This window comes from Crinia signifera, chromosome 4 (genome assembly GCF_055691185.1).
Source record: "Crinia signifera chromosome 4, ASM5569118v1, whole genome shotgun sequence".
Lineage (NCBI taxonomy): Eukaryota > Metazoa > Chordata > Amphibia > Anura > Myobatrachidae > Crinia > Crinia signifera.
In genome coordinates this window covers 88,504,391-88,522,028 of record NC_139220.1, presented here as the reverse complement: position 1 = coordinate 88,522,028, position 17,638 = coordinate 88,504,391, and the positions used below count along the sequence as shown (strand labels likewise).

The window sequence follows — 17,638 nt, the reverse complement described above, 5'->3', positions numbered from 1 at the left end:
AGTTACCCACTGCTCTTATTTTTCTGCAAATGTGCATAACATCAGAATTAGCATTTGCGACTGGTGACAGAACACCAGAAAACTGTAACCTATGTATACTCTTTCAGGGTGACATCTGGGGCCAAATGTAATAGGGTGAGAGTTTCAGAAAGTGAGAGATTTTGGGAGAGTTTTCCCATGTTTTTTAAAGCAGCAATCAATTACATGGCAAAATCAACCTGGTTTTGCAGTGTAATTGATTGCTGCTTTAAAAAAAGGGTAAAAGTCTCCCAAAATCTTCTCACCCTATTACATTTGGCCCCTGATGTTTATCTCTCATCTGTCATTCTATGCCTGCAAGGCAGATGTCAGACAGCAGAATGATATCAGCATGAACAAACCCTGATATCTTATTACTTTTGAGGTAGCAGCACTTCTGAACTCCTCTATCCACGCAGGTTCAGTGTGAGCACTCTCAGTCAAAATAGCCGGGTGAACATTCTGCGCTGCATACACATTGCAACAGAAACACTCTGAGCAGTATATATTTGACAAATCAGAGAACTCCCACCACTTTATACCTATCTTCTTCCTCTACAGTGCTGAAGGTACGAACAGAACCAACTCTCATTCAGTATTTTACGTTCACACATGATACTGAAAAGCAGAAAGGCTCCAATGTGAGAGAATTGCACTACCTTTCTTTCCCTCTGTACCATACCCACAAGGCTAACTATAAAATGTTCCCAGACAAATAGAATTGTTTCTGATCTCACTTTGCAACAGTATCAACCTGGGGCAATCTAAACAATCAACCTTTGGCTACTCTGTCACAAATTGTTGATATACAGGAAATAAAAGTGGTAGAAAGTGTTCACTGGTGCAGCTTACTAATTTGGTGTCATTATAGACCTTTCTGTCTTTTATTTTTAAGTCAGAAAGTAAGGGAATTTGTGTTGGGACAAGAAGCAATTATTACCCCAGTTATTTGAGTAGGGGAATTTTTACTTCCTAATTTTCAGTAATATATTCGCGAACTGGAATGATCTGGGAAACCAGAGGGGAGATCAAACAACCCTCTGTTTGACATTATTAAAGAACATCCTATAATTAAAGCATTTATTCTTATTATTAACTTTTATTAGCATACCTAATAAAAGTTAACTTTTAATTAACATCATCACACCTATCAATTAATAAAGAGTGCCCCGGAAAAGACACAATCAGTCTTTTTCTTGCACCCCTGTGCAGGAAACCCCCCCACATCCCATCATCCACTAGTCAGATCTGGCCTGTTTTCGTCAGATTCAGATGGATATGACAGACCGATCTGCCAAAAAAGGCCAAATCTGAGCTCCCTCAGATCAGATGTGCAGCTGAGTCTCAGATCCATCTGACAAAAAATCCTTGGTGCTGCACCAAAGATCCATCTGATCTGAAGCTGTCAGGGGTTTAACATAGAATTGATCAGATGCATCTGAAGCGAATAGAGTGAAAAATTAGCCCAGGGTCAGATCAGATATCTGTGGAAGTTCAAGGGAAATCTGAAGAGATTTGTAGCTTCATATATGTCTGTGTAGTGGATGGGGGGTGCTGCTGACGTGGATCGTGTGTGAGCTGTCTGTCGCCTGTCTGTGGTATTAGTCATACACCCTCAGCCTTGGTGTTCTGCCATTGTACACAGATGAGATAAAACAGTCAGCCATGCCTCTTACTTCTCTACTACCCTAGACCTCTTCACATACCACACATTCCACCTGCTTCTTGTCCTCCTAATATAGGTTTCACACATGTTCTTCACAGACAGTAATGGTTTCTTGTTTCACCCACTAGGATAGAGGTTGGGGATACATTGGCCCATAGTACCCCTGCTTTTCCTGTGAATCAGACCTGCTGATGGGAAGATGAGGCAGGAGCTGTAGGCCGCCTACTCCATACTGATTTTTGGCCTCAAGTAATTGTATTCTTATTCTCATATTTCGTTTGCATAGTGCTAATCAGTAATTACAAATGATTTGGTACAAGTTAGGTGATGCTGATCACATATCTGATTAATGGAATATTTGCAGTTAACTCATTATACCCAACTTATTGTTTTTATTGATTTAACTCTATTCAATGGGCAGTATTCAACGTAGAAAATTCTCCGTGCATGGCGAGAGATTTTTTCTCTCGCCATGCACTCTCCGTGTTCCGGAGCCTCCTGCTCCCACTATTCAACGTATTTAAGACTCGCCGCCACTCGCGGCGAGTCTTAACCCCTGCAGCGGACGAGCGTCCGCGGCAGGGAGCTGACAGGGAGCCGACAGGGAGCCGTGGGACGTGGCATCCAGGGAGATTAAAGTCTCCCTGGATGCCCCAGAACATATGTGAGGGTAGGGGGCCCCCCTGGGACCCAGGCAGCACAGGCTGCCCCCCCCTATAGCCAGCGGGGGACCCAGTATTCACTGCACCCGAACGTGCATACGGGTGCAGTGAATATATGAATATCTAATGAGCGGCTCGAGCGCTCCGGCCCCCTGCTGGCTGCACTGTGTAAAAAAAAAAAAAAATTATTTAAAAAAAATATATATTTTTTTTATTAAATATATAATCATGTGCTATAAGCACATGAATAAAAATAACATGCCCCTTCACAGAAAAAAAAAACTGATTTTTTGACACCAAAATTAAATACAAAACCCTTTTAGATTAAAAGTTCACATTCCAGCTCTCCATCAAAAGATGGAGAATTTCTACACGGAGAGAGACGGCGAAAATCACTTAGAAAGACGGAGAACATTTCACATTGAATAGGGTTGCTCGCTTTTGGAGAGCAAAATGCTCCGGTCAAGGCGAAAAAAGCACAAATTCTCCACAAAACACGGAGAACTTTTCTCATTGAATACTGCCCTCTGACTGCTTTCCCCCATAGCGTTCAAAGGCCTTCACATCCCATATAAATAAATGTATTAAATCAGCTATTATTTAATATTGTGCATACCTAGTACAAAGCTCTTTGCAGATAATAATTAAACTTTTGCATCAGTCCCTGCCACAGTGAAACAAACAGTCCCTGCCACAGTGAAACAAACAATCTATGGGGGTCATTCAAACCTGGCGGCTGTTGTGTGTTTTTGCAAGTTGTCCGATTATATAAAGGACTGCATATGCCACTGGACCGCAGCATGATTGCACAACTGCAAACATAGTAAAAATAAGCAATTTTTTAAATTTATTTGACATCTGTCCGCAGTTTGATTGACAGGAAGTCGCCATTTGTGGGTAGTAACTGGACATTTTTGGGGAGCGTCAGGAAAGTCGCAGGCATTTGCGGGGAGGGAATGTGATGTCATCTCAGGCCTTAAACAGCTTTTGTCCACACACTTGTACAGACCAGGGAAATCATTAGCTGTGGAGTGAGTTGTGAATTGATTTGCAGAACACTGATCAATTCGCAAGCCATTGGCAGACATGCAAGGGGCAGGATTTCACTCTAGAGGGGTGGTGGCTAATTGATCTCAGACATCACACAACAGGGATCTGGTCTGAATAAGGCCCTATATTCCCTACATCATGTAACAGAGTGGTACATTGGATTAAAGCAGGTGTTGGCAAATCCGGTAACCTGGAATGTTCACCTGGAATAACATAGAGTGTATAGAAATGTCTTCATGGTATGTTGTGTCCCACTTTGGGCACTTTTGCATTCTTCCATTCTATTACTGAAACCACTCATTTGCTTAGTTTTACTCCTGAGACTTTAGGTCCAGTCTCCGGATTAACCATTCTTCCTATTCCATCCCTGATATCTTTAAAGTAATGTAGAATGTTTTGTCTATTTCAGTTCTGGACCAGCTGCTGCCAGAACTGAATGTTCTACTGAAGCTTCTAGACCATGAATTCCTGAGTGCCACAACTAGAGAGAAGCAGAGCGCGGTATGCAGCATCCTGCGCCAACTGCAGCCATCTCCAGGTAGGAGGGATCTGTTCTATCATTCATGCTGAGTATCAAAAACCAAAAAAACACATAAAGATGCGCTAAAAACAATATATAAAAATAAATTAATCTTTATTATGCTAAAACTCACTGGCCAGTGATAAGAAAAATGCATAGAATTATAAAACATACATTAAAAGTATTAACTTTAGGAACAATTTATACAAATTAAATGATCATACAGACCATATAGTTCTAGAAGTCTATAAAAAGTTTTATCACAGTTAAATCTGAATACCAGTCCCAGTGGTTATATGTAGGGGTAGTTGTTATTCCCAGTTATGTATTACCCCTCTAGGAGGTGGATGAGATGATGTTACAGTCCTCTATATGAGAGACATGTGCTCTCTATATTTCGTCTGGCCAGACATGAAATAACTAAAGGATGGGAGCTTCCTCCCTGTACCTGCAATACTGAGCCCGATTTGGAATTCCTGGTAGCTAGATTTGACCCGCTCTGTGTGGCCATAGAAGCCCGGGCTCCTTGTTCTCATGAGTCTCGGTAGTCCCAGGATCGAATGGCTAGATGCAAGTAGCCATAGGTGCCGATTTTATGTTTTTGCTGGTAGGTGCTCAAGCCAAAAATATAGGGGCGTGGCTTCATGGTAGAGGGGCGTGGCCACACAATAATACTGATTTATATTACGCAGCACAGATGTCTCCAATATTCAAATTATGGCAACAGTGCCAAATACATAAATGCCCCCACAGTGCCAAATACATAAATGCCCCCACAGTGCAGATACATAAATGCCCACACAGTACCTGTGCCAGCGATGACGGAGGGGGAGTGCAGTGGGACACGGGCAGGTGGGCTGCTGCTGAGCGGGTGGGTGCTCATCAATTTCCGTGGGTGCTCGGGCCCTCAAACACCCACAGAATCTGCACCTATGCAGGTAGCAGAAGTTGGACCTCCTATACTCCGGACATAATAAAAATAAATATTGCTCGGAAAAGCGTCATTGAGCAATATTTCTTTTTATTATCTCCGGAGTATAGGAGGTCCAACTTCTGCTACCTGCATCTAGCCATTTGATCCTGGGACTACCGAGACTCATGATAACAAGGAGCCCGCGCTTCTAAGGCCACACAGAGCGTGACTTTGCAAAATCTAGCTACCAGGAATTCCAAATCAGGCTCAATATTGCAGGTACAGGGAGGACGCTCCCATCCTTTAGTTATTTCATGTCTGGCCAGACTAAATATAGAGATCACATGTCTATCATATAGAGGACTGTAACATCATCTCACCCACCTCCCAGAGGGGTAATACATAACTGGGAATAACAACTACCCCTACATATAACCACTGGGACTGGTATTCAGATTTAACTGTGATAAAACGTTTTAGAGACCTCTAGAACTATATTATCTGTATGATCATTAAATTCGTATAAATTGTTCCTAGAGTTAATACTTTTAATGTATTTTATATAATTCTATGCATTTTTCTTATCCATGGCCAGTGATTTATAGCATAATAAATATTCATTTAATTTTATATACTGTTTTGGTACTCTTTACCTAGATGGGCGCCCGCGATTGAAATCACGGCCGTCGGGGGTAAAAATCGCGGCCATCGCGGGTACATAAAAATCTGCTACCCGCGATGACCGCGATTTTCCCATAGGGTACAATGTTAAAAACGGTGATTGACCGCGATTTTAATGTTAAATGCCTCAATGCCCGCGATTTGGCCATAGGAATCAATGTATAATGGGCCACAGAGCCCTAATAGTCACCGTGAACTCTGAAATGGCCCCCACAATTGTTAACGCCACCTCACGATCAACGTGAACCCGAAGCGTGGCGAGCGCAGCGAGCCCGCGAGGGGCGGCGGTACGCGTCCTCCGACCTTTTCATGCCCTACTATCCACTAGGGCGTGGAGTGAGAATAGAATAGTGTGGCGAGCGCAGCGAGCCACCGAGCCCGAAGCGTGGCGAGCGCAGCGAGCCCCGCGAGGGGACGCGGATACCTTCACAGGCAGACGCGTCCCTTCGCGGGCTTTACAGGTGTCCGCGTCGCCACGGACACCTGTGAAGCCCGCGAGGGGACGCGTATAACTGTGAAGGTATCCGCGTCCCCTCGCGGGGCTCGCTGCGCTCGCCACGCTTCGGGCTCGGTGGCTCGCTGCGCTCGCCACACTATTCTATTCTCACTCCACGCCCTAGTGGATAGTAGGGCATGAAAAGGTCGGAGGACGCGTACCGCCGCCCCTCGCGGGCTCGCTGCGCTCGCCACGCTTCGGGTTCACGTTGATCGTGGGGTGGCGTTAAAAATTTGGGGGGACATTTAAGGGTTAATTGTGGTTATTTGGGCTCTGTGGCCCATTTAACATTGATTCCTATGGCCAAATCGGGTCCATTGAGGCATTTAACAGTAAAATCGTGTCCATCGGGCCTTTTAACATTGATTCCTATGGCAAATCGGGAGCATCGCGTCGCGGGCATCGCGGGTACATTTATGGCCGGACGCGACCGACAAGATTTCCATGTTTAACATGGGTTTCAATGGGAAATCGCGGGCATCGCGTCGGTCGCGTCGCGGCCACACATAAATGTACCCGCGATGCCCGCGACGGGCGCCCATCTAGGTAAAGAGTACCACTGTTTTTAGGGCGTCTTTATGTGTTTTTTTGTATCTGCATTTTGGAAAATATTAATTTCCTCTATAGACGCTGCTGGAACCTGCTGCGAACTTTGTACACATATATAAAGAGTGTACAAGTGCAGCAGCATATATGGTCCATACCCTAAAATAATCATATAAGAATTAGTGTATTTTTAGGTTTAGGGCTGATATTATTTTTGTGTTTATGCTGAGTATCACACTGCATCAAAGCTTTGTTGTTCTAGATTCATGTGATAATAAGGTATCAGTGGTGTATACAGTAGGGGGAAAGTCATTCAATTAGATAAACCATAGCACCAATCAAACATTTTGATCTTGTTTTCTAAACTGTGCTATAAGATCTAAGGGGCCTGATTCAGACACAGTTGCAGTTTTGTGAAACTACGCAAAGCTGAAACTTCCAGCGGTAGTCTGGTGAAGCCCTTGCACATGACTTGTTGCTCGCTGCCTGTGCAGCCTCACTACGAAGCCAGGCACAGGCCAGCCAAGTTTCTAGTTACAGCCACCATGGCCCCCCATGCCTGTGCAACGCTTGGTCATGTTGGAACTTGAACTGCGATATCCAGGCGAATGTAGTTTAAGTGTTTAAGCATAGGCAGATTTTCAAGCATTTGCGATTGGGTCTAAATCCGGATTATAATCGAGAGCGAAGTAGTGAGTGGGCAAAAGTGACAAATGTAGGAGTTCTAGACAGACTATTTAAGGTAAAAGTGTGGAGGCAGAGTGGTTAGGGTTTATTAATACATTGCTGCCCTCTAGTGGAAACAAGACTAAGATTTGACTGTTTATGACATTTTCCTTTCTTCCGCTAGCAACATGTGTTTTGTGTTTTTCTAGGAGACGACTTGGACTTTCAGTATATGAACACTGCCGCATATCACAATGGTACCAGCTTTGTGGAGTCTCTCTTTGAGGAATTTGGTATGTTCTCTATATGTTGATTGGGTGGTTAATGTTGTGAACGTGAGAAATTCTCTCATATAATAATTTATGGAATTTAATTCTTCAATTATCAATAAATAGCAAAAGTCTGACTGATAAACCTAGATGCCGCCCGAGTTCGGAGCTAAGTTCAGATGGATTTGTAAAGGGGCAGTTGCTTACAAGGCATTTGCCTCCACCAATGAGTGATTTACATCCCCGTGAATGATTACCGACTCCCACCATAGTCTGTGCATGTACAGACGAGGGGAGGATCATTAACAAGCCCACGTGGCTTCTCCCTGTGATAGCCTATGTAAAGATATTTTCCTCACTATTATCTGATACTTTAATATTTGACATTTTGGATTATATGGTGTCTCTACAAATTGCAAGGACTTCTACCAGTCTATGTTTTATAGATCTCCTCAGTATAAAGCATGAAATAATTAGCGCCACCCACTGTATCTTTAAACATAAGGCAGTAATGAATACAAGGGTATGCGGGCCCTGGGTCAACAATGTCTAGGTTGACAGTGACTAGGTCAACCACTAATGGTCGACATGAAGAAGGTTGACATGTTTCAATTTTTTTGGGAGAAAAAAAAGGTGTTTTTGTATACTTGACTATCCAAGTGGGCATAGGGTGAGAATATAATGGTGTGCTGAGTGTAGCGCGGCACTGTCCCCAAAGCATGGCGAGCTGACGTGGTACACTTATACAGTGTTTGAGCATACTTGCCTAAGTAGTACCTCAGTTATTTTGATTTTAAGAATCTGTGCTTAAGCATGGTGATCTCCAAAACCTGAACGCTTAGTGTGCCTTAAAAAGTGAGGTTGGGAAACATTGGCTTAAAACTGATTTCTGGGGCAGATTTAACAAGTGATATTCTTGTTATTATTTGTATGAATGTTAACTGGTGCTCCCTCTAAGCCGCTCCTAATTGTCATGTGTTTGAAATGACAGGAGCTGATTGGCTGGAGCATTATTTAACATAGCATGACTCATTGATAAATCTGCTCCATAGTGTATCTAGCTCCTCAGGTGCATGTCGGGGTAATGCCTCTAGCAGTCTAGCTGAAGGTTGTGGGTTCCAGTCTACAAAGACATTTGTATTCCATATATGAAGTACCTAACGGCATCAAAGTGAGCTGTGAAATGTTAGTGTGAAACCAGCATTCATTATTATCATTAAGTTGGAAACACCACTGAGATGTCTATCAGTAGACTGATTTTTAGAAACTTCACATGCCGGCCACCCAATGCCATCACTATTGCGTGTGCCTCACTGTTGTAAAACTTTCATGGAACTCTATAAATAGTGTATGGGAAACACGTCTTTGTGTAGTCCTAATGCTGTCCCGTTACAGCAAAATGTATTCTGTGTGTAGCCAGGCGTCGATGATAATGATGACTGTGTTTCTGCAATACTTTGTTAATGGCTCCAATGCTAAGATTTTGTAACTTTTCCTTTTATACAGATTGTGACCTGCAAGGTTTACGTGATATACAAGATGATTATAGAGAGACAGAGAGACCGTCTTCTCCACCCCCACCAGCACCTTCTGTCCCTCCACCTCCTTTACCAACCACTCCACCTCCAGAGGATTACTATGAGGAAGCTGTGCCTCTTGGGCCAGGGAAATCCACTGAGTATATAACGTCTCGCAGTAAGTAATCTACTATTGTTCAGGTGTTTTATAATCACTGCTAATAATACTGCAGATAGTATATACGCAATAAAGTAAAATGTCATTTTACCAAGATGTGCAAGTTCTGTACTCGAAGTTGCGCATGGACACAAGTGAATAGGAATTGCAGACTAAAGGCAAGGTAGTAATGTTAGCTGGACCCTGAAGTACCAACATGTACACAGAATGACTGAAGCACCAAAGTTAGTGGAAATAGAAGTAAAAAGGACCCTAGGATTCTTGGCTGCTCCCAAGATTAAATGTCCTCATCTAGCCCAGTGCATTATAACAGGGAGCACTCGTGCAGCTAATCACTGGCTGTGGAGAGGAAACCTCTGCTGAAATGCCATGATATATACAGGTGACCGGCAATCAGAATACAGATGCTGGCATCTTGAAGGAGAGAATACAGACAGGGGGCAGGTAAATTTACTTACCCTTTCTTGCCCCAGCCCCCCAACCCTCTCTTCTAGCAGCCTACCACCCCCCCCCCCTTCATCCTGACACTAACTCTCCTCGATAGTATCCAACTCTCCTCGATAATTCCGCAACCCCCCCCAGCCTAAACCAATGCAACCCCCTCTAGTGCCTAAACCTAACCTGGTCTGACCTTTACCTGCCCCTCATTCTCACAGATTGGGATGTCGGCTTCCAGTGTTCTGGCATTGGCATCCTAATGTTTTTGATGTTCTGGCGCCGGTCTTCATAAATGGAAGGTTCAGACACCTAACCTCCTATATGCCATGTTTTGCAAGAGGCCTCACAGTATAGCCTAGAGCAGCAGTTCTCAAACTGTGGGTCATGTCCCGACTTTCTCATCATGGGGTTGCGACTCAATCTTGTTGACCATCAGTTCAATGACTTTTCTAATTTCAGTCATGGATTCAAGGAGTCTGAAAAATCTATTGAATTGTCTGTTACTTCAGACTCCTCCCATCATTTTGTGCTGCCGTGTATGTGCTTTCTGCTGACTGCACATGGGATGTGATGAACTTCTGCAGTAACTTGCTGGGGTCCTGTCATTATTTCTATTGTTTGATGGGGTCCCAGAGCAAAATAGTGTGAGGACCCCTGGCCTAGAAGAGTGGTTCCCAAACTGTGTGCCTAAGCACCCTGGGGTGCATCGGGTTGGTGGACCAGGATCACAAAAAATATACTGTATATGCTTAAAGTGATAGTCAAAACCAGAGGTGGTGGCTGACCATTATAAAATATGTCTACAATTAGAACCACACCACATAACAGAACCCAAGGTGAGAGTTAAGCACACTTCATTTAATTTTTTATTTTTTTTTCAATAAGAAACTTTTGGACCAGGGGTGCCTTGAAAAAATTCTGATGCTCCAAGGTGCCGGGATTCAGGAAAGTTTGGGAACCGCTGGCCTAGAGAATTTCTTTACATTTTCCTCTTACATTGCTCAATCTGTACCAGAGACACCAGCCTGTGATTTTAACCACACTGGAATAAATTTTAACCATGTACTGTCACAGATGAAGCACAACAGAACTTGGCGTGAAAAAACAGCTGCTGCATTGTAGCACTCTGTATACAGATTCAGACTCATTCGCACTCACACAGATATATGAAGCAGGTTTGTGGCATTGCAACTATGAGGCATAATTGAGTGAAGACGACTATGGTGCAACGGTGTATAAGGACACATCTGTATTCATGCAATGTATAATGTATCATTCTTTTAATGTATTGCATTATACAGTAAATGCGCGTCTTGCTCCCAGGTCCAGCCTTGGTGTTTTTGTAATGTTTCTTCCTGGTGTGTCTTCCTGTTTTGCACAGATAGCACCAGCCCTCCCAATTCCATAGAAGATGGATATTATGAGGAAGCAGATAACAATTACCCTCTGACTCAGATCAATGGGGAGCAGAAGCACTCCTGTAAGTGACATCAGCAACACATTCCACTGTGCTAAACCTCTCTCACACATCTTTTATTTGTAGTTGTTGGAAAATTGCTTCTTTTAAGGGGTATATTTTTATAACGTTAATGTTGGGCTATTCTGGTCGATGTTGATCAATTTAAAATCAATCTTAATTGACACACATTTATACCCCTTTCACATAGAAAAGCAAAGTACCAGGTCAAACATTTCTACTTGCTTATTTGCCATTTAACACTGGTCCTCTTGTATTTACCGAGTTGAAGATCCAAGAATTTTGACCCGAGTTGACCCTTTGACACAGAAGAAATACCCATGTTAATCAGCAAATTACCGGGTAGAAATGATTGACCCTGTGATTTGCCTTTCCATGTAAAAGGGGGGTCAGACTGGGACCTGCAAAACAACCCGGTATTCAAATGCTGAGTAAAAGCTGGGATTTAGGGGTTATTCTGTCTGAAAGTGGTATTACTTATATTTCAAAATGAACATAAAAATGAATCTGTCAGAAAATGTGTTGTTTAGCCCTGGAAGTCCAACATTGATTAAGACCAAGTTTTAAAATCGATCAACATCGACCTTTAGTCTCTGACCAATAAGTTCTGGGTACCACAGTGGGACAATCTGGATAAAGGCAGCCATCCACTAATGGGAGGTATCGTATGTGATACCGCACCAACTCCCCCGGCAGCAGGACCATGTATGCATGTGGTCCTTTTGCATACGATGTATCTTATGCAATACCAGCAAGGGCTGCGATAAATATTCATGGCAGCCTTTCTGATCTGCGATGCACACGGTAACGTGTCCATCACAGGAAGAGGTCATGCAATGTGACGCCTTTTCAAGCGATCTGTCACATCAAATCGTCGGAATCACATGAGAAGTGCTCATATCGCAATAATGGATGCTGTTTTTTTTTAACACAATATTATATTTTCAACAACTTTTTAGGAAATTGACCATAAAAGTAATCTTAAAATCTTATTCAACTATTCCGAAGTAAGACTTAATGGGGCACTGTCCTTGCCCTTCCCTCGGGTGGACAGATTTGTAGGAAGGCGGTATTAGTGGTACGCACATAAGCATAATTGTTACTATACAGTATATATTACCAATAGTAACTGCTCAGACCGATTCCTTTAGCAATTTAGTGTATTCTAATGAAAGTTACTATGTGTTTGGATACTATGGGTTATAGAACACCAGTGTTACATGTTTATGTGCAGATAATGAGTCCGATGGCCTGAGCAGCTCCTATGAGTCCTACGATGAGGAAGATGAAGAGGGTAAAGCTCAGCGATTAATGCATCAGTGGCCTTCGCAAGAGGCTTCTCTGCATCTGGTTCGGGACAGCAGGATCTGTGCATTTCTGCTGCGCAAGAAACGCTTTGGACAATGGGCCAAGCAGCTGACACTCATCAGGGACAATAAATTATTGGTAAGAGGAATTAAGTGTGATTGGAAATAAGTGGTGAAAGGTACAATCCTAGAGTAAAGATGCTGAAAGAATAAAGCAAATACACAGAGTAGGAAGGAAGGAAGGGGATGTGTTCTGTTACGTCCACGGAATCAAAATATTGTGAATGCCAGAAGGGATTTCCTGTATCTAGGCACTTGTGGCTACTGGAATGGAAACAAATTGCAACTGTGAGAATGCAAACTAGGCATTTAGAGGAGGTGTTATACAGCTCCCGATACTGCCGGAGTCATCCCATGTGCAGCCAGGAGGAAGCTGCTTGGCACATAAGGATTACTAGGCAGAATGGTAGCAGGTGGTATGGTACACCTTTAACACATGGCTGGCACTGTACCAATGTCACATGCTCTGCCACAGATCTGAGCACATATTGTAGAGTACCCTCGTAAGAAAGAATTCAGCTGCTGGATCAGTTCTCTAATATTCCCTGAAAGTGGTTTAATGCCCCCACTCCTGCTCCAGCCACACGTCCCTGCACTGGTTACACATGGCAAGTATGATATAAGCCTGCTTTTAATACTAGTGGGTCAAAGTAAAAATGTATGTTCATATGTATGTATAAATACTGTGTGTATGTAAATATATATGCGGCAGTAGCCAGCATGTGCAGCTAAATCTATGGGACAGTATGTGTGCGGCTAGGGGACAGTGTGCAAGTGTGGCTATGGGGGCAGTGTGTGTTTATGGGGACAGTGTGCGTCTATGGCTATGGGGGCACTGTGCATGTGCGTCTATGGGGCACTGTGCGTGAGTGGCTAACGGCCAGTGGGCGTGTGCTGCTATGGTAAAAGTTTTGCAGGTAAGGGGGGTGTTCGCAGGTAAGGGAAATTGGTCTAGAACCAGCTTAGATCACTGGCCTGGGGGATGCATGCAGACTTCCACTCACAGTTAGTGACCGCTGCACTGTCTTCCTCAGCCCTGCATTTCCTCTGTGCTCAGCCTCTGACTGTAGCTCTATCCTTCTTATGGCCCTTCCCAGGGCTAGCTGCCTGTGCATGGTGGTGTGCGAACTTTAGGAAACATGGAGGCGGGGTTTCATGGGCCCCTGCTGGGCGGAGCTTTGGCAGCAGCACACAAATGGGACCATTTGAGCAATGTTTGTATATAGTTGTGTCCCCTCCCTACGGCACTGAGCAATCGCATCCTCTATGCGGCAGCCAATGTGACATACAGTATAGGAGCCTGAGTCGGCATAGCATTATGATACTGGTGTGACTGGGTGAAGGGGGGATCTGCCGGCCCCAGGGATGGCTCGTGCCCCATAGCAGCTGCACCCTCCGTAGTTACACCACTGGATTTGTGGCAGCTAACTGACTTTGTCTTTCTGCAGTGTTACAAGAGCTCTAAAGACCAGCAGCCTCACTTGGAGATGCCTTTGGCCCTATGCAGTGTCACGTATGTTCCCAAGGATGGGCGCCGTAAGAAACACGAGTTGCGGTTCTGCCTCCCTAATTCTGAGCTTCTGGTGTTGGCGGTCCAGAGTCGCGAGCAGGCTGAAGAATGGATGCGGGTGAGGACTTGAATATTGTTGTTATCTACTGTTATCCTTGAACAAAGGTCGCAAGAAGGGATGGTTAGGGTTAGAATACTTACCACCTGGTGATGGGATTCTGCACATCAGAATGCCGCTGTCTGCCTTCTGTCATCCTAATACCATCCCCTAGTGATTAAATGTCATTAATAAAAGCTATTCTTCCATGCTCTTCCATTCTTAGGACTGTTAAGCAGTTCTATGTGGTACCCTGTGCTCTCATCTGTATTATTTACTTCTATATATCTTCATGCAGGTGATAAAGGAAGCCACCAGCCCAAGCACAATGCAGCTCTCTGCGTCACCAGCACTGCGTCATAGACTAGAGTTGGACAAGGTGAGATCCTCCAATGATATGCCAGAAGGGAAAACCATCGGTCAGATCCACTTTTATTATGTTCTCTTAAGATCCATACACACTGGGCGACTATGCCCAGCGTGTATGGACAGTGATGATAGCGTTCATCGCTGCGGGGAAAGCCGCTCAGTGCATACACACTGAGCGGCTTTCCCCCTGCCCGGCGCACTATGCAAAGCCGTCCTGAAAGCCGCTCACCTGCTGTTTTGACTGACTTTCAGCTCAAAGTCACCCAGTGTGTATGGGCCTTTAGTATCCAAAGTGCATTGTGATTACATGTGTGGGTGTGGTGTCACCCTGGCAGAAGGACCACACTGCACCTTCCATGCCATGCCGCTGCTCTGACAGCTCCCATTGGCAGCATGGCTGCAGGTTTCAGCACTGAGCATCATTATCTAAGAAGAAGAAGAAGGTGATAAAGAATCATGTGGTGATGCTAGCGTCTATCAGTATCCCCAGTCTGTGTAACCTGATTGTGTTCCCTCAGAGACTCTCCCACGACAAGACATCAGACTCTGACAGCGCTGCCAATGGAGACAACAGCTCCCCCAGCAGTGGGAAAGAGAACAGGGACAATGGTGAGTCCTTTACTTACGTTGATGTGAGATGATCTAATTGCTGTATTCCCAACCAGAGCTCGCTTCCCCTCCTATTTGTAGCTACTTGTACAGAATGATTTCCTGTACAAAGCTGATTCCTGCTGTTACTGCGCCTGCAGGGGGGCTTTTGTTACCCATTAACACCCAGAAAGATCATTTTTGTCCTCAAAAGCTGCTCAGTGTTAAGGATACTGTGCAGATAGAGCTATATACGCATTAAGTCCTATAACTCTGCTTTATGTTTTAGATATTAGATTTCCATAAAATTTCAGCCCCAGTTTTAGGCTTTATACCCTTACATATTCGTATTGATGTGCTATCAATACGAATACGAATTTCCGTATTTTCGGGATAGTAAATGTAAAAAATAAGTGTATTTCTGGATACAAATACAACAATTTTTTACAAATTTCCTTTAGTAAATTTCCCCCTATGTACCCGACTCAGAGATTGATGGGGAGAGCTCACAGCAGCAGCTAGTGGCGGCTCTATGTAGCTGCATCTACAATCTACTTTTCTTGTGTACACCCATGGGCTGCCCATCTTCTGTCACTGCCTGCCTGCAACATTCCCTTTATACGCCCATTTACAAATGCGCAGTAGGGGTTTTTAGGATTTTTTTTGCCATTGGCAGAATCAAACTTTCAAGGAAACTGCTGTAACACTTATAAGATATAAAATAAAATTGCTGAGCCTGCAGACAGCCAATGCCCTTCGTAATCTATGGTGTACAATATGTCTGGTGAAATGATAATAATGATCATAAGTTTGCACCTCTCAGGAGCCATATTAGAAAGTGTTATGTTGCCCGCAGGGAAGTGTCGGAGGAGTGGTCTGGCTGACCTGAAAGGGTCCATGAGTCGGGCTGCAGGGAAGAAGATTACAAGGATAATTAGTTTCTCTAAGAAGAAGCCTTCGGCAGAGGAGCAGCACACTTCATCTACAGATGAAGACGTCCCCTGCTGTGGTAAGTATTGCCAATCGCTTATACAAGGAGTAACCAGAGCAAGAGAGTTAAAGTGGACTGTGTGTTTTATACAGGATAGACAATGTGCGCAAATAGCAACCAGAATAGTCCACAACCTCAGAAAAGGCTCTCCTTACAAACCTCCACCAAAACCACCAAACAAACACAAATTGGGTCACAGACTTATCCGGCGCTTTGTAGCGTTTTTCTTCTACTGAAATTCTTTCAGCACATACTCCACATGTAGGAATATAAACAGAATCTCTCATGGTGTAGTACCACATGTAACAAATTTATTACATAAGAGACATAACGTTTAAAACAATTGAACATAAAAGTGTATCCTCCGTTGTCAGCATATAAAGGGGGTAATTACCAGATCCAAGGGAACTGTAGACGCACAGTTCAAATGAGCAGGTTATTCAAATTCTCTGGAGTCAGGATACCGGTTCTCCTTTTCTCCTCTGTCGCGCTGTCCTGTTCCCCCAGTGTCTGGATCCCTCCTTCTATTTAGCTGCACAAACGGATATTCGGTGCGGGCTCCACCACCAACGCGTTTCCTCCCCGCCTGGGGACTTTATCAAGGTGTGTATTTTGCCCGCTGCACCTGACTTTTAAATCCGTGTTAGCCAATCCTAATGAACTCCGGCAGCGCTGTTGGATTCCTACACAGTTGAATCCTACAAGTCCCACAATCCTCTCCGCGGCTGCCGGCTTCCTGTCGCTGGCGTTGTCACGTGATTTCCAGCGTCCAGGGTTACCATAGCACCGCAGACGCCTGAATGCAATCTAGGCGCTGCGTGTTTCTATTGTAGGCAATGTCCATCATTTACTCCAGTTTATGCATTGGATGCTTTTAAGAAAAAGATAAAAACAGCATGTAAGTTTTATATTGTGAACAAATGTAATCCCTATATAACAAATATAATCTTTATAGAACATTTACAACTGCAGTGCTTATACTGAATAGAAAAGTGCTAGGGAGAGATAAATGACATTGCCTACAATAGAAACACGCAGCGCCTAGATTGCATTCAGGCGTCTGCGGTGCTATGGTAACCCTGGACGCTGGAAATCACGTGACAACGCCAGCGACAGGAAGCCGGCAGCCGCGGAGAGGATTGTGGGACTTGTAGGATTCATCTGTCTAGGAATCTAACCGCGCTGCCGGAGTTCATTAGGATTGGCTAACACGGATTTAAAAGTCAGGTGCAGCGGGCAAAATACACACCTTGATAAAGTCCCCAGACGGGGAGGAAACGCGTTGGTGGTGGAGCCCGCACCGAATATCCGTTTGTGCAGCTAAATAGAAGGAGGGATCCAGACACTGGGGGAACAGGACAGCGCGACAGAGGAGAAAAGGAGAACCGGTATCCTGACTCCAGAGAATTTGAATAACATGCTCATTTGAACTGTGCGTCTACAGTTCCCTTGGATCTGGTAATTACCCCCTTTATATGCTGACAACGGAGGATACACTTTTATGTTCAATTGTTTTAATTGTTTTAAACGTTATGTCTCTTATGTAATAAATTTGTTACATGTGGTACTACACCATGAGAGATTCTGTTTAAATTCCCTACATGTGGAGTATGTGCTGA

The 17,638-nt window shown here is 44.1% G+C and overlaps 1 protein-coding gene across 1 annotated transcript in view; it reads left to right on the top strand.

The window, feature by feature from the left end:
- AFAP1L1 (actin filament associated protein 1 like 1) overlaps positions 1 to 17,638 on the top strand; it is an 89,132-nt gene that overhangs the window by 52,933 nt on the left and 18,561 nt on the right. Inside the window, exons 2-10 of the mRNA XM_083181968.1 lie at positions 3,806 to 3,934; positions 7,428 to 7,511; positions 8,994 to 9,182; positions 11,002 to 11,100; positions 12,332 to 12,543; positions 13,913 to 14,092; positions 14,370 to 14,450; positions 14,959 to 15,049; positions 15,885 to 16,037. Of these exons, the coding sequence (XP_083038094.1) occupies positions 3,806 to 3,934; positions 7,428 to 7,511; positions 8,994 to 9,182; positions 11,002 to 11,100; positions 12,332 to 12,543; positions 13,913 to 14,092; positions 14,370 to 14,450; positions 14,959 to 15,049; positions 15,885 to 16,037 (1,218 nt within the window). The remainder of the gene's footprint in view (positions 1 to 3,805; positions 3,935 to 7,427; positions 7,512 to 8,993; positions 9,183 to 11,001; positions 11,101 to 12,331; positions 12,544 to 13,912; positions 14,093 to 14,369; positions 14,451 to 14,958; positions 15,050 to 15,884; positions 16,038 to 17,638) is intronic.